At 39.7% G+C, this 25,276-nt stretch overlaps 1 protein-coding gene across 1 annotated transcript in view; it reads right to left on the bottom strand.

The window, feature by feature from the left end:
- Positions 1 to 25,276, bottom strand: part of KIAA1549L (KIAA1549-like ortholog) — a 71,576-nt gene that overhangs the window by 11,662 nt on the left and 34,638 nt on the right. The window contains exons 12-15 of the mRNA XM_010563909.1: positions 18,448 to 18,626; positions 16,639 to 16,856; positions 10,931 to 11,060; positions 5,115 to 5,462 (exon numbers count right to left, since the gene is read on the bottom strand). Coding sequence (XP_010562211.1) covers positions 5,115 to 5,462; positions 10,931 to 11,060; positions 16,639 to 16,856; positions 18,448 to 18,626 — 875 coding nt within the window. The remainder of the gene's footprint in view (positions 1 to 5,114; positions 5,463 to 10,930; positions 11,061 to 16,638; positions 16,857 to 18,447; positions 18,627 to 25,276) is intronic.

The raw sequence follows: 25,276 nt of genomic DNA, 5'->3' as shown, positions 1-25,276 counted from the left end.
CCTTCACGCCACCTACAAAGTCTCCTAATATTTACTTTCACCATGCTATAATGGTATTTAAAGTATTTCTATATTTAGCTGGAAAAAAATAAATCTAAAAAGGCAACGGTACATTTCCTCGCCAGGGGTTGGAAATACTGATTTTTTTAATGAAAAAGAACTGTATAGAAAAAACAAATGCTATTTGCATCAAAGAAAAGCTCAATTAGATTTCCCCTAATAGTGCTGGACTTGAAATGATCTGCAATGCCTCTTCTGCATCTGAAAAGCTGGCAGTGCTCTCACAGCCTGAACCGAACACTTCCTTCTGGCTCCACAAGCCTTTCATCCCACATCTTGCTCTCAGCATACATTTGTACCAAGTATGAAATTCTTCCCCCCCCCCCCAACTTTAAAGGAACAGTACATTAGCTAATGTTTCAGAGTGGCCGGTGACTCCAGATACTCTTTGAGTATAACAGGGTAGACAGAGGCACAGAGGTAGATTTGGGTTTTCTCTTGTGTGTTAGTGGATATGCTTTAGAATATGGACATCAAAGGAGGCATTTTAAGGGATCACAAAGAACAGTTCACAAATGTGCTGCAACTTGCACTGAAAATTTTGGGGAAAAAAGTAAAACAGAAAATTGAAGCACTTCTTTTGCTGCTTACATAGGAGAGGAACAATTTTGAGTGAGTGGCAATATTTTGCGAATGGCTGGGCAGAGGGTTTCCTGTTAAGGTGAAAAATCCTGTTAGAAGATCTGCTACACCATGCTGAGGAATAATCCGTCATCGGGACAGCAGTCAGTCCTCTTTGTGCTGAGCTTCCACAGACACCAAAATAGTTACGAGAGGGAACTCCAATAAAATTTCTAGAATTTCTCCAAGGGGTTGGGGCATTAGTGTTTTCCTGCATGCAACACATAAATGGAAAAAAATGTTCAGAGGCTAAATTAAACCAAAATTTCACTAGAGAGGCCTGTCTGTTATAGATTTAGAAGAGCCTTTAGGTTCTAGGCTAACTGGGATGATCGTAGAAATAAAGTCACTTCAGTGAAATTTGTACACTATTGTAAATCCAATCAGAAAAAAAACCCCAACAGCTGATTTCACAGATTTGCCTAATTTTATTCTTCAAAATTAGTTTATCCTTTAAAAAAAAGTGTTGCATCACTTTTGTTGTTCACCAAAAAAAAACAAACCCCAAACCAAAACAACTTAAAAACATTCTGCATGGATTCCAAACTCTATTTTGTTGAAAAATGAGAACTTGTACAATACAAAGGTTACAACTATCACTGACAGAAGTAATCAAATTTGAGATTCAGGACAGACTGCACAGATACCAGACTGCAGACCCCACACCACCCTCTCAGGAAGAAATACCCGTGAAGGAGTCTGTTGTGGCTAAAAACACTGATAATTTAAAAAGCAAATGAGTGAAGAATTTTTAAAAGTAGTTAAGTGCAGTTTAGCAGAGCAATTTCAGCCTTTGGGCCCAGGAGACATACAACACAACCCTCTGGAAGATAAAGTCCAGCCACCAGCAGACACCTGCACTAGTGTCTTCTACAACCCACAAAAGTCTAAGCTACTGCCTGTCAGGATGCAGGAAAGAAAAGTTAAATCAGCACACAATAACTAAAGTCTAAAGGAGAAACTTTGCAGTTAGCTTTAAGGCTACATTTCCTTGGTTGCAGTATTAAAATATTTTTACCACCTCCAACTTACAGATATGTCTTAGGTGAAATTATTCACTATTACTTTCTAATTACAGAAATATCCTTCTCCTTACATCTCACCATAGGAATGAAAAGGGCAATGTCTTTGTTTACTCATTGAATGCTTTAACTAATTTGATTATTAAATTGCAATCCAGAAATAATGCAAAATTATTGATTTCAGTTGGATTTGGTTTTGCTTTGCTGTTTTATACTTAGTTTGGTAACTGTTATTGAAAGTGGCTGAACTTTGGCAAAATACTCTCACTTTACCTCTGTTAAATGAAGTGAAGCTCTGAGGACTTGGATACATTACCAGTCACTCAGCCTGCAAGTTTGTCCACCAGTGCCTGTTGTACAGTGCTAGGTCTCACCTTGGGACCCAGAGCTCTGCTACTCTCACTCCTCTTTCCAGAGCACTAAAGAGGAGAGATGGGAACTGGTCCAGCTTTGTAATGAAGAGGGTTTTTTTTTTTTACCTGGCCATAGCTCTCCACTTGACTCAGCCGTGAGAATTTCCAAAGCAGTAACGTGATCTGCCAAGGCACAACGCTGGCAGTCGGGCTTGTGTTATACACTCAATGCTGTAACTCCGTCCTCCAGCTGTAGTATACCAGCTGGATGACAAGGACCCAGCCAAGTGTTGCTCATCCCTTTTTTGGAGGCTCCAGAACAACACTAAGAGTTTGCATTTTGCTAGCTTTTCTCTGACAGGAGAAGGCACGAGCCCCATAAGAAGGAATCCTGTTATCACAGGTCACCCATGGGCAGTTTGGCAAACAGGCATTCCCTCACAAGAGCTACAGGTAATGTAGGTATTACCTTAGCATGTAAAAAGCCACAGAAGGCCTCAAAAGGGAAAAGAAAAAGAAAAAGAAAAAGGAAGAAGATGCATGCACACTCTGGAGAGATACAGTACAGTTTGATGGTGGAACTAGTCAAGAAGTTGACTGCAAAAAATCAAAGATCCATAACTTGGAGGAGACCAGAAGAAATGTAGGCCTGAAGAGTGGTTCTGGTCCCCTGAAAGTCTACAGTACAAATACTTAGGAACAGAGGCAAACACTGAGATAGAGATTTGCATGCAGATTTTTGCTGTTTTGCCTCAATCCGCTTACCATTTGCGCTTTATAAAGGTAGAGCACGTCTGTGCTAGAAATCTTGTGTATCACTTTTATCACCTATGAAATACCTTTGCATTGGGTTTCATGAAACCTAAAGGTGCACACAAGTTACTGGAAAGTTTGTGGGATCTTGTAAAAAGTTTAGTCTGGCGTCACTGGACTGCAAAGAGCCAGATGTCAGAAGAGAGTGATGGACTGAAGACCTTTATACTTGCCTTGTATCTAAAGACCCAATGGTAAAGCCAGTGGCTGCATTTGTTCCATCTAAGCAGGCAAAATGCTCTTGAACCCAGATTTCAAATTATAATAGCATTGTTAGTGGCAATTGCCACTAAGAACTGAATTTTAAGAAAGGGCAAAAATAAAGAATTCTTGGTTTGCAGAGGTAACATCCTCCCCCGTAGAACAAACACCCCAGTGCTCAGGTACGTCTCACCCCCAAAGCTGCCGGAGGCTGCTCACTCCCCCCTCAGCTCGGTGAGCCTGGATACCTCCTCCACGTGTCAGCCAACCCACTCCCGAGCACTCCCCGTCGCAGCATCTCCCCTGGAGCTGCTGAGTGGAGGTATCCCGGGCAGGCAGACAGCCGCTAAGGTGCTGAGAGCAGTAATTCTTCCATGTTTTTCCCACCCACAGGTCACTTCCCACACGCGTCTCGGCTGGGTATTTTCAATTCCAATCCTCTGTCCCCATTTGAGAACAAACCAGTAAATGGTGTGGTTAAAGTACGGCTTCAATTCGTGAAACTGATACACAGAAAACTATGAATTAACAGCCCTTATCCAAAGTCCAGCAGACTGTGCCGATCCTAATCTGTGGCGATTGACTATCTTTAGGAAATTTTTTAACGCTATCTTCAAAACGCCAGAAAGATAAGCAAATGCTTAAAGATCTGAAACATGCAGATTTACAAGAGTATTAAGTCTTAGAACAAAACAGTGAAGCATTCACCAAAAAAGTATGGCTATTACATTTTTTTAGAACCTGTTGCCATATAGTATTTTTAATTTCATTTTAGAAAGACTCTCTGAAGTGTCAAAGTAATTTGACTACCCATTAGCTGTCTCTTAAGCTTGTAATCGAATTCTAACCATAAAATATGATTATATGCTGTATGAAGTTCATCAGACCAATTTCAAAGTGCCAGAAATAACCTTTAGCATGATTTAAATAGCACCAGCCTGAACCTTTGCAGGCAGTGCCATTGGCTTTCAAATATGTTCAGAATAGTTCAGAAGCAGCATCCCTTAATGTATTTTTTTATTGTCATGGAAGGAAGTCATAGTAATAGTTATTCTGAACTGAAGACGTTTTTCTGCATTATCCTCTTATTCTAGCCAGAGTAAGGGACCTAATTTTAAATGCATTCTTTCAAAAAAATATTCATTTCCAACCAAAAAAAGCCTTAAAATGAACAACTTTTCACACTGCTATTGATAGATGGGCTATTTCTCATCTGAAAGCAATCTTCTCTGGTTTAGATTTGTACCTGACATATAAGAAGAAAATACATTGTTGAGTTTCGCAATACCGTAATGAGGGAATTTGTGGGTAGTTTCACACACACTGAGGGTGTGCACAGTGCTACTGCAACTGCTGTCTAGATACCTACAGAATTCCATTAACAACTTCCACCCATGGATTTAAGTTCTAAATTCATTTATTACTTCTGCGAGGTAAGGACATGTTAGCCACAATTTGAGGCTAGAAAATGAAGGATAAAGAGTGACTTACACAAGGTCAACCAAGAAACCCGTGGAATTAAACCACCTCTAGAGTCCCAAGTCAACAGCTGTAACTGCAAGATTGCCAATAACAGCCCACATTTCAGGTCACTCTGATTATTACACTTGGTCCACTCTCTTGCAATGATGCTCTTCTCTTCAGTAATGGACCTCATGCGGAAGTGTTGAGTGATTCACACCCAGCTGCCTACATAGTTGTTCTACAAAACCAGATTGTTTCCTAATATGTGTTTAGTGAATAGGAGAAGACATGCAAACAAGTTCTTCATCTGGTGAACAGCCTGGAGCTTAGTGCAGCCTATTCTTTCAAGCATAATTTAGACAAGACGACCTTGCTGCTAATGTAGATACTGAGTCTTCCTGCAAAAGACGGGCATGGGTAAGCTTACATACATACACCCCACTACCCATACTTACTCACTGTAAGCATGGGTTTACATCTGGTTTTAAGCATGTAAACAGGGCTACCTCTTTAAAAAGTGTGTCTCAGAGTGGAAATATCTTTATGATCTTACAGTATACTAAAGAGAAGTTTCACTTACTGGTCTTGGTAAACTGTACTGATACATTTCTGGTCTGTATGTGGGTACCCACTGTACCCCCCCTCTAGGTCGGGTCATGGTACCAGGAGCACTGGTCACAACCTCCGAGTAGGGCAAGTGCGGTGCTGAGCTGTACGCCTCCTGCCTGCTCTGTCCTCCGTGGCCCGCAGAGGCCAGGCTGAAAGCCTCTTCCAAGAGCATATGCATCTGCTGTCGAACCTCATCAATAGAGGGCTGAGAACTTAAGGTTGAGGTCTCCGAGTGGCCTTTGGCCTGACGGGACCTGGCGTAACTCCGAGGCTCGTTGACGCGGTCAACATTTGTTTCTTCTATAATTTCAGGCTCAGTCTGTTGGATGGAATAAAAGCACGTGTATGTAAAAAGCTTTACAAGACAGTATTTGTGCTGCTTCACACAAAATGTTCTCAAACACAGATGTAACACATACAAAGTCGGGAATTGTGACAATATAGACAAATGTTGGAAAGGAGTCATATGATGCAGGCGACTATAATAGCCTGTTATATCCTACATTGTTTGCTAAGAAAACTAGCAGGGACACTCTGTAGCCGATTAAATTGTCAATGATTCACTTAAAAACAATTAGAATTAATGTTTAAATTCTTTTCTTAGTTGTGAGTATCAATGGGAATACGACTGTGCCAGGAGGAATATGGCTCCCTAAATAGTACCATCACTATGAAGGACCTCTTACAAGGGACTGCTTGTTACAGCTACAGAGACTGAAATTCTTTTGTCCATTCTCACACGTTAAGATTTCAGAAGAATTAAAGTTTAGGGGTTTTCCTGAGCTTTCTAACCCAGTGAGGAGCTCTAGCAACGATGCCATCAACTAGGTCCTGTCCCTTGCAGAAAATATCCTGACATAGCTTGGTTGTCTAACCTAGTCACCTAACAGTAGTTACACAGAAATTTACCCAAAACTAATGTGGGAACCATCAATGAAACATGTACTATGACGAGCAGATAGTACTCGTGCAGCTTAACTTGAAGGGTTACTCCTAGGGTAATTCCTTCTGCACACGTAGAGTACAAACAGAAATCACCCCCCTGATTTTTTTGCCTGTAACTCCAAGACAGAAAAATTCATCATATTGTAAGAACTTGACAGTGAAATAGCTAACTTCACCTATATTCTGTAAGATTAGATTTACTGCCTATAGTTTTAAAAAATACATTTTAAACAGGCAACCTGAAAAAGCAACCAATTCCTTATCATTCTTTAAATATCAGTAAAATGCATTTAAGATGCTAGGATAACTGGAATGAAGAATAGGATATGTACCTCCTTCTATATATAGCACATGGTTAGAACTGTGTTAGCATTTAAAATAGCCACAAATAAAAGAATACAACAGGATGTTCTTATTAAAAATTCCAGCACTATCCTGATGATTGGAGTGCTCTGTAGCTCCTAGTGTGGCATACTTTTTCTCCCCATGTAACAGTGCTTTTCTATACCTGACTAGACAAGCAACTGTGCCCCCAATCTTTTGCAAGCTATGTATGGTCATATGTACTATAGGACAATCATAGTACATATTTCTTCATTTGCAGAGGAAAAAATCAAACTGACTTTCTTCTTCTGTTATCAGCCGTTCAGAGAAGAGTTACATGGTTAGCCTGAAAACTGACAATAAATTTAAATAAATGAACTTAATTTGTTTTTTCTCTTAGCTGTTTTAAGGATAGCTATATTTTGTACTTCATGAAAACACAGCAATGAAAAAGGAAAATTAAGACAATAATCATTTGCATATTAAAATTTAACTGTAATTTATATAGTTATAGTTATACGGTATATTATTCAAATTCAAAACCACAAACCCAACTTCAGGCTTCTTAAGTGGTACACACATCAGACTGGGGGAGGAACAACGTAACGACACAAAGTTATCTTAAACTGAAAAACTTGTAGGAAATCTTCAACTAAATAGTTTCCTGTAATTTTCTTCCTGCATTTTGATTCTTTTGTTATTTGTGTTGTTACAATAAATAAGAATCAGGTAAATTTTTGAAGCTTGACTATAAAAATCAGGTAAATTTTAGAAGCCTGACTATAAAATGCAATGGTAGTTTGTATAAGTGCAACCAAAGAGCCTCTGAAATCATACTGCCCCAACTGGATGATTAATAACCATGGTTCTTTCTTCTATTGTAAAAATGTCAGTGAACAGAATCGCACAAGAGACCTATCAGTACCCAGTGCTGAAATAAATCAGGTTCTCTACTACAACACCTTGGTGAAGCCATTAGACCTCTATAGAATGTCTAAAATATATCATATGAGTAAAGGGTGCATATTAGCAGTCAACATTAAGTCAGCTTTGATTTATCAATATAAAAGTTGACATGAAGATTTTGGAGGAGACTGGTGACCATTACTTTTCCTCAAGTTTTAAAATTTATTTCAATTCATCCTATCACTTTCTGATGTATGTCATTTGCTTTCCTATCAACTGAAACACATAAGTATGGTAAATATATGCCATTATACATTAGTGTTACCATTCTAAAAATGCAGATAGTGCTCATACACGGTTACTGTATAATACAAGGAACTGGACTTATATGAAGAAGGAAAAGAAAATCCTGTACTGAGAGACAGACTTTATACACCTCTGGCATAACTCTGCTGCTGCAACTATAGTAGTAAAATTCTTCTTGTGAACATTAATCCATAAGCTTTTTGAGGAGTTGCATTAATTTAACTATATCAGTAAAATTATACCAGTAAATTCTTTTGTATATCAATCTTAGATATGTACAATAAGGTGATTTTCCTCCTTTTATACCAAAACCAGCCTAAATATTTTCTGCCCTAGTATAAAGCTCATTAGCAGTCTAGAGGTTCTAGACTCTTTCATTATAGCATTTGCTCTACCCACAATTGTCTGTGAACATGTTGGAAATAACAAACATGTTCATAAAGTCTCCTTAATCTACTTCCTAGGTGAAGGTGATGATAGTAAACCCTACTGAGATTATTTTAAATTGAAAGATAGGTACTATTCAATAATAATCCATTTACAAAAGATGCTGTAAAGGCAAATAATGTACTCAGAACATCAAACAGTAGAATGTACACTCCAAAATAATACAAAAAGCTACATATTCTATGTAACTATTGACCTCACATCCTGACCAGTTTTTAGCTCTGAGAAACAGAACCATGGTTCAGAGAAATATCACAAAAAAAATCATTATAGGGAATGAAATATTTTTAGAAAACTATAATTGAGATATTAGAACTTTGTTATGTAAGTGGAACCAAAAACACATAAATAAAAAAGTCAGTAGTGTGGAATGACAGATTTCTGAGCTCTTACTTCCCTCTCCTATTAAAGGACAAAGCAAAATCATGCAGATCATAAACTCTCATGATTTGGTTGTGTATATGAGTCTAATAGTTCTTAAAGAGTTTTCTTAAAGAATCTAGGGGATCTTAGCCTCTTTTGTTAAGAAAAAAAAAAAGAAAACATTTATCATTGTTGGGAAGATAAACCTCAACACATAACCTAGGCATACTGGTAACAGCTCAGAAAAAAAAAAAAAAGGGGGCAATTTGTTAATCTGCAAAAAAAATCTAATGACTTGAAGATAACATGAGCTATTCGATTCATTAATGTAATTATTTGGAACTGCTTATAAAACAGAAGTTTCACTATTCTTTGGCGGGACTTGCTGCTAAATAAAATACTGGGAGGAAGAGGTTAGCAGGAGTCCAAGAAGGCTGGAACATTTAGAACGACAAAGTGGATGTCGAAAAGTGGTACCAGATGTTATTAGATAAAAAAGAAAGGACACAAGATTCAGCATACAAACCAGCCCTTTTTCAGAGCCCTTTTTCACCCATTTTCTGAGGTCAGATTTACAGAGGTGTTTAGTTGCACCACGGGTGAGATCCATATGAATTCCACACATAAATATAGATATAAGTGCCTGCCGATGGGTATCCTGGGAGACCAAGCCTGTCAGACGCTCGGCACAGCTCTCGGGAACCTCAAACAGGAGCGAGGGAAACCAGCCCACGCTGCAAGCCGAGGCTTGGGAACTAAATTTCAACATCCTGTCCCATTTTCCCCGGCATTCTTCCGCTTTCAGATGGGAAATACATTCAGAGTTAGAAGAGGTGCACTGCAGTGAATCTGCAGCGCATCAGGCAAAAGGAATTTTATGTAATTTATCAGTAAAAAAGACTGTGCCCTGGACAGCTCCCCCAACTGCAACCTTAAAAGAAAGGTGAAAGGAAACTTGTGTGTGATGTGCACAGATCTCAGAGTTTATAATTACTTTTAGGACATCTCAGAAGCTCATTAATCTATTTTCAAGGGTTTTAACAATTTTTTAAAAAATACGTTTTATATATAGCATACACAATATTTTAAAATCTATTTTTTAAATCTTCTAACTACTTATGGCATATTAATTTTCAACTAATAGCAGGAGGCCATGCCTGGTCCTAGAATGTTTTCAACATTCATTTCAGGAAAATATCACCTATGAAAAACTAGCTTTTATTAGCATATTAAAAAAATCCCTTGCTGTCTCGAAACATATGATTTTCAGGATAATGAGGGTAGGCTGGCTCGACAATGTTTTTATCTAAGAAAGCTCCAAAAATAAAGGAAACATTGGGGGGTGAGGTAGGGGGATGGGGTGTGGAATCTTTTTCGCAAAATGTAAAACCTGTTTCAACAGGTTATACCTTTCTTTTTCCAGGCTACAGCAATGTGTTCTAAGGCCTCAGAAAGCAGCGAGCCAGTTGTCCCACTTACGCAGCACAACATGACTCAAGCAATCTGATGGGAAGTGTCCAAATGCAGGAAATCATGTAAGAAATCTGACACCGACAGCATGCCCCTAAGAATTCTGTAAAAGATTTAAACTTCCCTGAACGCATCCCCTGACCTTGGTACATTCTTTCACCTTGCTAAAAGTGCATCCCTGGCAGCTGAGTTGACAGTTAAACCCCACACAAAATGCTTGTCATCTACAGAGTTTAGAGGATGAGCAACCACCAAATGCACTTTCTTACTTTTCCAGAATGGTTTAGACTTTCTCTCGGGATTAATCTTCAGGGATGGCTGAGCTACAGCATTTTGTACACGTGACGAAGGATAGAAAAATTCTACGCTACTCCAGTGTGGGGGCTATTGTTATCCTCATTCTGGGTGCACGCGGTGTCAACTTGAGCCCAGTGTATGTTCAGACTGCACAAGACAACTCATCTGCCTTGCGTTGGCTCCATGAGTTCCTCGGACCATAAACCAGCATCTCCTTTGGCTGGTTTTGACATTTACCTATGGAAAACTCTCCCAGTTCTGATGTAGTAAGAGGACAATATCTCTTTCTAGGGGATTTCCACAAAACACTGACATCTGGACTCAAGTGAAATTCCCAGAAGTTGGTTGTTCATTCTTCTAAATCAAGAGAGCAGCATCAGAACAGAGGATTTCAATTGCAATGAAAAAAAGCTCGGTATCAAGAAAGTGGCCACATACTTAGAAGAACTATCTAAATTCAAAATTCAACACTTTGGCAAATAATGAGTTTCAAGGCAAATGTTTTCTTTGCATTTCAGACTGTAAAATGAGGTACAGCTGTAAACTACGTGAAAGAGTCTGTGCTCTGAGTACCCTGAGCTTTTTTCAGGATGCTGACTGCACATGAAGTACTGTAACATTAAATACTCAGTGGCACTCCGGCTTGTAGCTTATCAATAGTCTCCTGGTTTTAGGAGTAAGTTGAGACTTTGCTGAGCAAATTTCACTGCATATATCTGATAAACTTACGTCATATCCACTGTTACGGATTCCACGTCTAGGTCTTTCTCGAGTCACTAGAAGATCCATCTCAGTTTCTCCTGGGCTAGGACTGTTCAAAGACTGCCTGCTTCTGTATACTGAGTTCTTCATCGGTTGCCTAGAAAACACGAAACAAGAAAACAGTAAAACAAAAAGAAAACAAGAAAAATGACAGGCAGCAGTTTTCAATGCTTACCTTTATTCTAAAATGATGAGGTTTGTCAAAATGCCACTTTATTATAGGATATTCTTTCTATGTATATGGAAGTGCTAGAAATCAGTAACATTATTAAGAGATCATTAATTTTGTTTACTATTAAAGAAAATAAAGCTATGTAAAAGACACGGACATCATATGTGGGAGCTTATCAGATGAAATACATCCCAAGAAGGTATCAGAACCCTTTTAACCTCAGTTGACATGATTCAAATTCATAAAAACTAAATAGGTGCTATTATCAAAAAATAATAGGACCTCCCACACACTCAGATGGGGAGCAGAGATTTTGGTTGCTGATCCTGCGCAACGAGAAGTGGAATAATGCTCCAGTGAAACAAACACCCAGCAAAGTGAACAGGAAGAGAAGACAGGAGTGGGAGGGAAGTGCTTGCAAGATGCTGGTTTTAGATAGCCAGTTTGGTAACTGGCCACAACTTTGTCAGAGATCTGCACTCCCTGGAATTAAACTGCTTCCAGCGTAGCGCTGGGCAAAGGCATCCCTAGGCGTTGAGCTTTCACCACTGTGTGCTCAGAAGCAAGGGGAGGCAAATGTAATAGAAAGAGCATATAACTCAATATCCAAAATACCCTGTAATCTTGCCAACGCAACCATTTCTTCCCTTGTTACTGGTTATACAAAACCAAATATAGCATTCCTCTGAAAGATACAGAATATATCTGTACATAAACTCTTCAGGAGTGGTTGCGAAATTGTGATATAGGAACTTCATGCTTCATCAAGCCACGTCTTTTAAGAAGGCTATATCTAAACCAGAAAAGTTTAGAAGATGTTGTTCTCATAGTGTATCTGGCCATTGGTTGTTTTCTTGCATATCCCAGAGAAGCGCTCCTCCCATGGTAGATCAATAACAGATCGAATAATGGCATGCCAGTTTCATTTATTAATACAGTAATTACAGTGCTGTTAGAGCCTGATATCAAGTTGTATTTGCCTAGTCATGCTATTTTTCTGCTTTGTGCAATTATTCCATTCAAAATATTGGAAGTAGATCAGGTCATCTAATGTGTCTGCGCGTTGCTCATTTTGCACAGGAGACCTGACAATGTCCATCATGAAGTAAGAGAAGTTGCACGATTATGTCTGAATTCACGCTTTCAGTCCCCATTTGCAAGGTAAGATTTACACCTGAATACTTGCGTCGTGCTATCAGATGGATCCCCAACACGAGCTGGGGCCTGCTGGACCAGCCCTGGTCGCTGTGCTCAGCAGCCAATAGTAAGAGATATAGCAAAGGTGTAACGACACAGATTTTGAAGTGACCTGCTTCTTCAGCGTCTGCGCTTCGGTCAGATGGACAACTATCCATACCTGCCGGGATATACTGTCCCTTCGTCTGGCACTTGAAGCCAGCAGTTCTCAACTAACCCTCACAGACTGACTGAAAACGTACACTCATTCCTTGTTTTCCCACGGTTGTCTCGGGTAGCTAGTACTACTCAAGCAGTGATGTTGTGGTAAAGTTGCGTGTCCACAACATGTTTTTGCTCAGTTGTTCATGCGAAAGTAAAAACATCCTTAGTGTATCACGTTCATCCAAGTACATTTTTACATTAGAAAAGTTCAAAAATGGCAAGCATTTTTTGCCCTTCAATCAAATCTTGGCAAAAGATTGCTGCTGTGGTTCAAAACAGTGGCAGGATGATTTTGAGGCTACAGCAAGGGAGGGTTTCAAAGGCAATAAACATCAGTCAGAGCACAACAGCCTTTCAGCCATGACTGAAACTTGTGGGAATCAGAGAAGAGCTGAAAGCAGAAATTTGGAAGGGGGCTATTGAAGGGAGACGACTTGGCTGACTTTTCCGACATTCTCCTACGTTTGCCAGGTAACTTGAGAGAAAATGCAATCTTGTGCTAAGATCTGACTGAAGGCCAAAAAATGCTTTTATTAAAGCTAAGTGAGCCTGTGGCCTGAACTGATTACAAAGAGATCTACTACAATATTTGAGATATTGAAAAGCCTAGGACCATTTCTGTAAGTGACATAAGAGGAAACCACATGAAGTAACCTGTTCCATTCAGCAATTATAAAGACTTCATGGTTTAACATCTCAAGAACCATCAACGAAATGAAAAGACAACACAGTCCAAATGAATTCACTGATAAGAAATAGTTGTCCAGATATTACAGATTTGGTTAACAGAACTTTTTGCCTTGACAGATTTGAGCAGCAGAAACTGGTTGCAGAGATCCAGAAAGACAGACATTTACAAGATCTGACAGGATAAAAGGTAGGACAACAAAATAATCATTTCACACTTCTGATTAAACTAAGTACTCAGGCATGTACTTAATTTTAAGGCAACTTTCAAAAACTTCTGTGTGACTATAAATCACAAATCTCCATGCATGTTTGAAAGTCCCAAATGCACTGCCAAAGCAGAAGACAAGAGAAGGTTTTGCAATAAATTTCCCTATAAAAATAATATTGAATAAATTAAAGTGTCTTATCTTATTTCTTCCAAGACTATACTGTCGGTATTACATGGGGAACTAGGTTATGCCAAGGCTAATCAGATCTGACAGTCTTTATGTTCCTACATTAAAGGTCTCTAAAATTTCATGCATGTTTTACAATAGGTCCATAAACACTCAGTTGATGCAGTTGTGATATATTTTCTAAGGGATTCAAATATATAGCTAATACATGCAAATTCTTGACCTGATTACAAACTATTAAAGAAAATCCCAGAATAGTGCATATCATCAGTAGGGTCTTAAAAATTGCCTTGAGATTGCCAATTAGCTCATTTAAGAAAGTTTTACTAATGAGAAAGGAGGTATGAACACTAACAACTGGCATTCAAATGGGTTAGCAAGTGCCTTCTGGGAACACAACTGGAACATTTTAAAACATGGATTTTATGGTACAGAAGACTCAAAGGTACTAAGAGCACAAAGCTGTTTGTTCCGGAACAAATAAAATTATTTAGTTTTGTAAATCACTTTTAAATACAATTTAAAACAAATTCAAAATGTAAAGGTGATCTTGAGTAATGTAATCAACTGCATCTTTATTTTTCTGATATATTTTGAAAATGCTGTAATAATGTGATTTAAGTTAGTGGAATATATACAAAACAGAAAAGAGTGGAATAGACCTTTTCCCTAGAAACTTTGAGACCTTTGACTTACTCCAAAATGATATTAAAAAAAAATTCAGTTTTTAATTTCTGTAACTATAATGATATAAACAATGATTCAAAGCAGAAAATATTAGAAATCAAATCTTTTCAATTTTATGCTAACCTAGATTGCTTTAAAAGCAATTTTATTTCATTATGGACATACAAGTGTATTGATTCATTTATCAGCAACCAAAACCCACATTACCTTGTAGTATTATTCAAGGTTTTCCTCCAGCAGTATGCCATTTTAGCCATCTTATTTTTAGTTAGAAAAATGAAGACAATAATGCTGTCATGTGTGTTGCAGCATATCAAGTTCATTTCCAGGTCTTAGACTGGAAATTTTAGCATAGTCTTTAGAATTAGTTTGTCTGCAAACATCTGCAACATCCGTGAAGTTCATTAAATGCTTTGTGGCTTAACAGGAAGTGCATCAGAAATGGTTATTCTCTCTTCCTGTGTAGGGATATAGACTATATATTTAACAAGTAAATCTGGCAGTCAGCCTTTTATGGTTCAGCTACACAATGAAATCATTCCTCTGCAGCAGTATACCTGCCTTCAAGCAGTTTATATCATGCCAGTGATCACCATCTCAAATAGACTATGACAGGTTTACACAACACATCAGAAAACACACAGGAAAAAACGTATTCTGGGACCTTTCAGCACATTGGCACATGAACAAACAAACATCAGTATATTTAACAAAAAGCAGATGGCTAGCATTAAAGCTTCATGTGTAATGTTTTAAACATTTCCTACATGGCATACGACACATAATAAACATCCAAAATAATGCCTCAGTCCTTCACTGTATGTACAGCACACAGTCATATCAATGTTTCTGCTGTTCCATCTATATCTTCTGGACAGACTGTGCAGACAGAGCCAGACTCCTGTGTACTGAGGGTTCAGCATCTTACCTGTTCAGTGCACTTGGAGCAATTTATTCCTCCCTCACTGGAAAACTGCACGAGGAAATGATGCCCCAGACCCTCCAGCGAGGACATAACATACAGTTAAGTCAGCATCTTTTTTCTTCATTGACCAGTGCAACCCTGGGAAACGGCCCATCAAGGGCAGTATCCCTCAGTCATTTAACTCTAGACCTATAGAAGTTCATCTCATCACAGCTTTTGCCCATATTCTGAGCTAACACTGCTTTTATATTTCCCATCACAGTCTTTTTTCATCTCTGTACCCCAAGGGTATTGCTGAAGTTGCACTGTGTGCAAAGACTGTGTCACCACCAACGCTTTGATTGCAGTCATGATTTACGCTTATAGGAAAACTTTGGTCTGAACTTTCCAGGAGATGGGATGCAAGATTGCACCTCCAGGCATGAGGGCCATTTCCAGAGGAAATGTATTTCAGTATTGCTTTTCCTCTCATGGATCAACTGCTGCTGGTCCCTGATTACAGTAAGAACCAGAGCCCTTGTGGGGTGAGGCGCAATGGCAAACACACTCTTATAATCTTTCACACCTCTACCACCCGTAAGGAAGCAGAATCTGCATACTGTGCCTTTCCTGGGGTAGGACTGGTGTGGTCTCCTCTTTTCAGTATGTCAACTCGTGTTTCAGAGAGCGCCAGCAGCAGAGCAGGTCCACCCACCCACAGCAGGCTCAGGCAGAATCAGCATGTACACTCCCCTCTCGTTTCTAAAATGGGGAAATGAATGCTACTGGTGTGCCATCCTCAAGAGACAGGGAAGCGTTAATCAAACATTAGTACTGTTATACAATATGCCAGCTTCACGTCACAGATGAGCAAACCATGAATTTCTCCGTTAAAGGCACAGGAAGATCACCAGTAACAGGTACACACACAACCTTACAGATACTTTCCCCGCAGGACTTGCTGAAATACATGGACAACGTACTGGTTGTGTTATCTTATGCCTACTGCAATACTTATATTCAGGTAAAAATAATGACAAAATAACAACACCACTGAACTTTGCAAAAGAACAAGTTCAGATGCTAACTTCCTGGCTTAAGTCCACTCTTAGTATTACCAAAAACATCACTAGCACTTTTTTTTTTTATTTACCTTACTTGAAAAATGACTCAGAAGAACTTGCAACTGTCCCTTCCCTTATTTTTTTTATTTTCCATTTCTTTCTTTTTAACCACAGTGAAGCTTTACCAGATGACATACCTTCATAAATAATTATGGGTTATATGAATTTTCTCCATAAAGCAGAAGGGACCAGCTGACCATACGACAAACAGTTGGCTCCTTAAGCATGGCCCCTTTGATTTCCTACAACCCCTGGACATCAACTGTCCTCCCAGATGAACAACTGCATATAAAAAGTCTCACCTGTTCTTAGGCTCAGCAAACGGAGACGAGACATCTGCATCTGGATCCAAAATGTGGTCAAGTTCTTTCTGGTTTTTCTCATACATCCTTTTTCTCTCTGTCAGCCCCTTGTTGTTATCAACCTGAGGGAAATCATAGTACCCCTTCCTCTTGGCTTTCAAGCGCAGTTTGTTGCGGTAATGTTCTATATCGGACTTCTGCTTCAAAGCCTTGTTCATCTAAAAGGCAAAAAGACGTTTAAAGGATGGTGCTGGGCTGGCTACTTCCAAACAATATTGTCAGACTGTGTTTGATGCACTGCATGTGTCATTTTACAGAGCGTGTTTTGTACCACACCGTGCCATCTGTAAGCAGCGAGGAACTGCAAGTGAACAGAGTCGCTGCATTTTTATGGCTTGGCAGATGGTTAAATAATTTTAGCCTAAAAACTATGTACCATTACAACAGTGACTCAGATACACCCACTGAAGAAAAACACTGATGATGTTAGCCAATTGTCGTGACCCAACACCGTGCTTGCTTTTGAGCACCACAGGGAGAATTCACCGATGAAAACTCTTCTAGGGTCCCATAAGTACAGAGACATCGCTCCTGACTACACAAAACCTTAAATAAGTCATCACTGATGGCTGGGGAAGAATTCCAGTGAAATATCATCATATATTCCTTTTATTTATATGCTTCCTTACAAATCTGTTATGGGCCTCTGTCAGAGACAGGATCCTTAAATAAATGGCTGTTTGGTCAGACCTGGTACAGGTCAGATCCCATGGACACTCCTAAAGTGTTGAGAAAACTTCCCTCCTGCTTCAAATTGTCAGTTATATGGAAATGAGCAATTTATTTGGGCTTTGTGCTTCCAGAGTCAAATTCTACAGTCTTCTCTCAAATTTCAAGAAATGGATGTACAAGAGAGCACAGAGCACTGGGAGTGCCATCCTGTTGACTTACAGAAAATAGATGCTGAAATCTAAATAAACCTTTCTCTGAGTTTGGAGACACAAGAGGGCTTAAAACATAAGTACAAAAGGGAGCATGACAGACCGCTCTGACGCAGGCCCACCTGGGAAGCCTGATGACACTCTTTTACTGGGTCTCTGGCAGCAGCCCTCCCTGTTGCTTTTAAACAGCATCAGGGAGATTCTGGCTGATCTTTACATGACTGTTGCAGTGAGAGTTTGCAAACAAGACACCTCTCCGGCTTGTCCCCATCATGTTTAACAACTATATAAAAGCCTCAGTCCTTTGTAAATGGACCAGTGTTGATTAAATCTACATAAAAACATGAATAATCATACAAGTATTGGAGCTGAAGTGTGATTTTTTGGCCAGCACCTGGATCAGATGCTTATGCCATCCCCACTTTGCTCCCATGAAATAACTGCACCCTCTGTTGCATCCCTTCTTGCTCTGAATGAGTTGTGTTGCTCAGTACATAAGGAGCAGCTTGGCACCCAGACGATCTATATACATTTCCATGCTCAGCCGCAGAATTCATGTAGACAAAGATCTTATTCTGCTCTCTGTCTTCACTACTCATTTTGTTAAAACAAATATGATAGGAAAGAAGGATATTGGGAAGGTCGGAATATAGAAAATTTCCTCTTTCGAGGTCGCATGCATTCATAGGTGCATTGTCAAAGAACAGATCTTAAATTCTCAGACTTTGGAGCCCACAATGCTAATGGGACTTTATATAGCATCAGGGTGAAAAGCTCCTACCAGTCCTCAACTCTAATGGGCTTAAGATTGTTCCACCTGTCGATGTAGCCAAGGAAACAGCTGGAGACATTATCAGAGAGTCCTTACCTCTCCATTAATGATGGCAGATTCCTGGCTCCTATCTGATGCAGCATGAACAGCAGGTAGTGCCACGGGTTTGATAGCTATCAGTTGTACCGATCCAGAAGAGGTGTCGAAGGGGTCAATGGCAGATTTGGCGATGTTATCAAAGAGAATGCCTCCTTCCTCTTCATCACTTACAGGCACTAAAGCACATCAGACTTATTCAGCATAAAGACACAGATATTTTTACTGCATGTTCAAGGTGAAATTCAGTGAGCACATGCTTTAGATTAATGATGTGCTCAGTACACTCAAGCAGCAGACCTGGGAGACCTTTACACTGGAAAAAAATCCCATTAGATTACAGATAACATTATGCATTCAAAGGATTATCTGGCACTCCCCCAAAGAAGGTTGATTTCCAATCTGCACTAATAAGATGGAAAAAAAGGAGAAAAAGAATGACACAGAAAATTGTATGAAAATGACAATGAAAGTCAAAGTACATGTTTTCCTAGGTTTCACATGGAAAAGACATTATATGTGTGCACACACACACATCTCCCCAGGCCAAGGCATCAGTAGTTACACCTGATCTAACCCAAGACTGCAGCTTTTTTGGTGCCTGACACTGCAAGAGCATGGGCATTCTCAAAATTTGAAAAATAAACCTACTGATTTTAGCAAAAGTTATTAAAGCTAAAAATGCCATCTGTTAAAATGAAAGCATTACTGTTGTGTGTTAAAACATGCTTAAGAAACTGATGGTGTCCAAGTTTACGGGTTTTTTTTGCTTTGCAAAGCAGTACCTCAGGTGGCTGTAAAGTTAACCATTAAAATTTCTTAAAAGACAGGAGAAGGGTTCTGAAAATCCTTAAAATTAAATGGTGTGGTGAAGCATCTTTAGTTTTAGATTTCTATTTAAATGGATAACTTTCACATACAATCAGGCCCTTTCTCCTCCAAATTTTGTTTGTAAACCTACATCACCTTGTCAAGCTGTTCAATCTTAAACCTTTTATCCTCATTTTGGAATAAAAGAATGACTCTAAAGCACGAGCACAAATTCTACAAAGAGATCCTTGCAAACATTTTTGAATAATTATGCTATTAGAAGGAAGAATGTTTGCTCCATCTCCTAACTGACAGGAGCGGAGATCCTCTGCTAAAGAACAAAGAGGCCTGCTCTAAATTTATTTCCTCTGAAAATATACTCTGGTTTAATATTTATCACTGCACAAATTACAATGGACTTGTATAAACTCAGCAGTTTAGACAGCAAATGATTTTGGTAAGAAAATATTTGACAGTGGTAACATAAAATATGAACCCACTGAGTAAGCTTATTATCTTTCTGTCTGTACTCAGTGTGGTCTGGAGTTGACACTACTTGAGCTTTTCAGAAATATATGGGTTAAATCACTTTATCATTAAATATTGTCTGTCCAGCTCCACAGAACTGTCCAAATACGATAGAGTCTTTAGCGGGTCTGAAATCCCCTCATCCCTCCTGGGGTTGTTCAAACACTCTGAAATCATACGCTCACCAGAGCGAGCGGATCACAAGCCTGCCTCACTGAAACTAACTGCTGGACTCCCACTGACGACCACACCGCCAGGACACCACACCAGCAAAATCAGATGAACGAAGAGATACTTGCCTGTCACAGACCGCACTTCAACAGGAAGGCATTTACATTACAGTGAGTATAAAAGTGAAGCATAGATGTTCTTCCCTGGGGGCATTTTGAATCATTTCAGTTCTCACGTAAGTCACCAGACGCAGTTCTGGAAGATGGGTCTTGTCTGTAATTCACCACCAAAACTTCCACACTACCCTAAGAAGGTACCGCCATTATGACATGACTATCTCCAAGAGAGAAAAAGGTTGTCTGAATTGTATTTTTCACCGAAAAAGATGGTCTCTCATGATGATTACAGCTTAGGTGAGCCTGGATAGTATTTCATCTGCGGTCCAAGCACCAAGAAGCTGTAGAATCCCTTCTCCTTTGCCGCCTGTCTCAGCATTTGCCTGAGACAGGCATGCCCAAAAACCCTGGCTAAGCATCAACTTGCAAAACATGATTCTTTCCAAACATGCTCTGTGTACCCTCCTTCAAGTGGAAAGCACCAAGAAGAGCAGCTGCATTTCCACCCCAGTGTTTCCGAAGGACGGCGCTTGCTGAGACCTCAGCAGTGATCTCCAGGCACCCGCGGAGAGCACGACGAGCTACAGATGCGTGGGTTGTCTCCTCAGACCTCATTTCAGGATCAGAAACCAAGAGTTGCTTAATTAAACAGAATTCCTCTGGTTCAAAGACTCATTAAACAAAAGAAAAACTGAGGGTAAAGAGAATCAGGAATCACAGACGACAGCTACTTCTGATGTGGTACACTAACACCAAAGAGGAACCTCAACATCAGCCCTCTCATTGGTGAGCACATCTCCTGCAGTGCTATTGGCATGGAATTAATAGCCAAATGGGACTAAAAATTGGAAGTCTATTCCACCTTAGCTTAGTATTTGTTCATTAATTGGCATTTATAATATAAAAGCAGTTTTTTTCCCTTGCCCTTTTTTTCACTGATGAGTAATAAAGAATCTGTGATCTGCAGTTACTGGCATGCTGCTATAGTTTGCCTTGGCAGTGAACCATAAGCAAGTATTGTGGGAGTTGTATTATTTGCTCCTATCCATCTCTTTCTGAGAGAGTTTACAGCAAGCATTTGTAACACGATTGAACCACGGCAACCTCTAAACTTTAAAAAAACAAACCAGAGAAAATTGGGAGTCCTGGAGGGGTTTTTTCTGCTGTGTATCCCTTCCCCGGGCCAGTGCACCCATCCAAACACCTCAGCTGGGCGAGTAACTGACGGGCATGGGAAACTTCAGAAAACTGCCCAGATATTCTTTACAGTCACTCAAAATAAGAACACTTGCTTATTATAATTAGCAACACAGACTTAAAGCGATGCTTTTAATTGCTGTTTTTAAACAGATGCATCCCAACATTATTATGGATTCATTGTTCTACCCCTTTGCACTGTCTGCGTGCACATATAGCGAGACTTAGAAGTTCGGCGGCAGAAAAGGTCAAAAAACTGACTTAATCACCTACTTAACAGTAATTTCCCATCTCTGAAACACCTCATGCTAGATATCTCATGCCATATGATCCACTGAGATTGAATTACTCCTCCTAATATTCCTGTGACTGAAGTACATGAAGCTATATCCAAAGCAATCGTTTATTAAGGTTGAGTGCCAATTGCAGTGAAGATCAGCGTGGTACTGGGTTTTTGAAGAGCAGGACCACCACTGAAGCTTTATCTCCACATCACTACAGCTATTAGCATACAAGATTTGCTAGATGAAAGCTGCTTCAGGAATGCTAACCTCCAGTTTCAGTGCAGTTCCGCACCATTTCCAGCTGGCGATGCCAGCAGGTGGGGGTACCCACTGGTGCCACCAGTCCCCCAGCCAGCGCAACAGGGCTGTGGAACTCTAGCTTGGAACCGTTAAGATACAATTAGCCAGGTAGAATATTCTGGTTTTATCTAGTTACTAATTTATATTTAAAAAAAAAAAAAGGTTATACTTTGTCAGCCTAAGATTTCAATACGAAGGCCGCACAAGACTTCTTCTCCATCTCTCTTTCCCTCCACCTTGTCTTTCCTCCCCTCTCCCAAATCAAAATACATTGGAAGGGAGAAAAGGAGGACTGAAATACTTACCTGTAAAAAAAGAGTACGGAAGTTTAAGCTACCTGTGGATCAGGACCTTACAGCAAAATACTTGAAACAAAGACATGTGCTGTCCTGCACAGAAGCAACCATTTGACTGATTTTGGAAGTCCTCAGAAAACAGAATGACATCAATGGAGAAAAACGCATAAAGCCAAAACCTAGGAAACACTTGCAAGGAGGCAGACATGCTCTGCCTTTTCTCAGGTCATTCAATGAAGCATTAAAAATTTTCAAAGACTTATTTTGTATGAAGGGAATGCAAACATATCTATTTGTAAACCTATAGTTTGACAAAGAGCAAACTATGCCACAGATCTAAAAGACTATCTCCTTAGGAAAGTGCCTGCCTATCAGTATTTCAAACAGAAATCCTGACTCCTGGATGTAAATTAATAATGGGGAAATAATTTTCATTTCAGAGAAACTATCTCTATATAGAAAAAAAATTAGAAATTTTCGACATCATGTAAATCATTCTATTGTCAGCTGGCTAACTCCAGGAAGGTATGAACAAGAGCTCTTAGCAATAAAACCCCATATGCTTCTGAAGGACTTTATAAGCCTATAACTAAAATACAAGTTTCCTAACATCAGTATCTGAACCTATTCGGGACTGAAATACCTCTCTATAAGATACTGCAGTGTAACAGAAAACATACTTATGTAAACACACACACACCCTTCCCAAAATACACCCAACTGTGAGACAGTGCAATTCCAAGCTTTTCAGGAACAGCACAAATATTATATTTTCAGAGAAGCAGATGGCTTACAGACTAATGGAAGCAGCTCATGATTCCTCCTGGATATTATTTTCTCATAGGTGAAATCTGCTAAATATCAGGCCACGTATCTGAGGTGTTGCAGTCCTGGCTTTGCCTGGGATCCTGAAATAAGAGTTACCTGAGCAGGTCATTTGAGATCTCTAAACTGGTATTTGCAGGGGTTTTTATGAAACTATATACATGGGGTGTCTACTCTTCTATTAGCTGCTTGTTTCGTTCACTTTATATGAAGGTTTCTTGTCCTTATAAGCAGAAGAAAGAATATCTCTCTGTGGTTATGTCTTCTCCTCAAACCACATCTGCCTCATCTATTTAAATATCAAAGTCTTTCAAAAAGAGACCATGTATTTCATAATGTTTGTAGAGAATCAATCCATCAGCCCCTATTCTTGGCTGGCACTTCTGTAATACCATCCTAAACATGTTAAATAATTAAAAAAAAAAATTTAACTGACAAGGACGATGACTATACCAACAAGATAGGGAAGGCATGAGAACCTACAACGGAAGCCACTTCTTTAAGAAAGTAGTGCTCTGTGAGTTTAAAAAAAGCTTTGCAGAAATAGTTTTCTGTTTGCACAATAAAACTGTACATTTGTCTTCTTCAATGCTGGCATGTTAGTGAAAGATCGCAACACCCAGACTGCCACTGGATCCGATGGCACAAACATCTACACAGTCTTTGCACTGTTGCTTGGATGAGAACTGCTGTCAGACTCAATTAGTGGCAGAGTAAAGCTCATCCGGAGGGGAAGGCAGACGTGAATCAAAAAATACTTAATTGCTCAACCACCTGCAGATCCCAGTTCCTTCAGAGGTCTGCTGCAACAGGCACCTCAGCAACATAGGATAAGGTATTTTCTTGCCACGAGAAAAGCAATCAAAAAGACTGGCTTAAAAAAAAAAAAAAAAAAGGCAAGCTGGGTTAGCCATGCTGACCTAAAAAAGGCCAAACAAAGGATTTTCCCCTTACTCTACGCAAGTTCTACCACGCCTGTGAATACAGCACCTGGGTGGCCCCACTCACGCAGTATGGGCAGCTTGGAGGTGCTGGTTTTCTCCCACTCCCTCACTGGGGAAAGAGGTGGTGGAGCACTGGCAACTTTTGCTTTTGTAGGAGTGTGAAGAGGCTCAGAAACACAGCTCAGAAGTTGACAGAATAGGTTACAACACTTGGCTGCCTCTTGCAAACCAAAACCAAGTGGGGAAAGCGGTGGGAAATGCTGTTGGCTACATCTGAAGAAACAAAGGGTTCACTGTCACCAGCAGGATGCTAGCAGGGTCACAATGCTCTCTATATTTAAAACAAACACACACAAGAAAAAGAAGTGGCAGAAATTGAAACAGTATGGGGAAATATCAGGCTATGTCACGCAAGCTGAAATCTTTGGAGAAAAAAAAAAGAATCAACATGTAAAGCTTCTGGGAGGCTCAAGGAGAATAGTAACTAGTACCAATATAAGACATTTCAGCTGAATGTGTGGATTCTTCTCCCCGATGGTTAAATGTCAAGAAATTAGTCCAGAAAAGCTTAGGAGTTTACTGTGAGGAGGTGAAGAGTTAGGTCAAGATCCCCACTAACACCCTTTGTGGGGCAAATGAAGCTAATGCTTCAGGATGAGGGAATAAATGATGAAAAGAATAGACTCCTCTCTCTGCACCATAAATTATTTCTCTCACTCTGATTTCTCAGCCTTTCAGAGACACAGGCATCATGAAAGGGAAACATCTCACTTCAAATCTGCCCAGATGTTCCAATGCAGTTGTCTGGGCTCCTTCCTTACTGGAAAGAGAAAGGCAAGTACCTGCAGAGCAGAGAGATCTCTTCCAATTAGCTATGGCCCTCTGGAGTCACTGGAGAGCCTACCTGGTTAGGTTAGGTTAGGAAGCCAGTTTTAAAGGACCAAAATTTGGCAAGATGAAGCCCTTTCCACTCTAACTTGTATTTCACCCCACCCAGCACAGAAAAGGCAGATGAAGGGTGCTGGATGTTTGCTGGGATACACCAGATCCTCCAGCTAACTCTGTGTCAAAGCAGACTGCTACATCGCTGCTACTGGATTCAATTGCTGTTGCCATATTTCATTTAATTTAAGTCACTACAGACAACTGCTCAGAAATTCAGAAAAGCTGGCTCTGACGCTGAGCCACATCAGACAGTGTGAAAACTGGTGGCCCACACTTCTGTAGAATAAAGGAGGCAGTGTATCACAGCTTAGCTGAATTACATCCAAAAATCCCTTTGATTTTAGCTAAGCCAATAATACAGCTAAGTTTTCCTCCCCAGTACTTTGTTCCTGCAGACACCTGATTTTCAGATA

Source organism: Haliaeetus leucocephalus, unplaced genomic scaffold (genome assembly GCF_000737465.1).
Source record: "Haliaeetus leucocephalus isolate CR32 unplaced genomic scaffold, Haliaeetus_leucocephalus-4.0 Scaffold173, whole genome shotgun sequence".
Lineage (NCBI taxonomy): Eukaryota > Metazoa > Chordata > Aves > Accipitriformes > Accipitridae > Haliaeetus > Haliaeetus leucocephalus.
The sequence above is the reverse complement of the archived record's forward strand: the minus strand, read 5'-3'. Positions and strand labels throughout refer to the sequence as shown.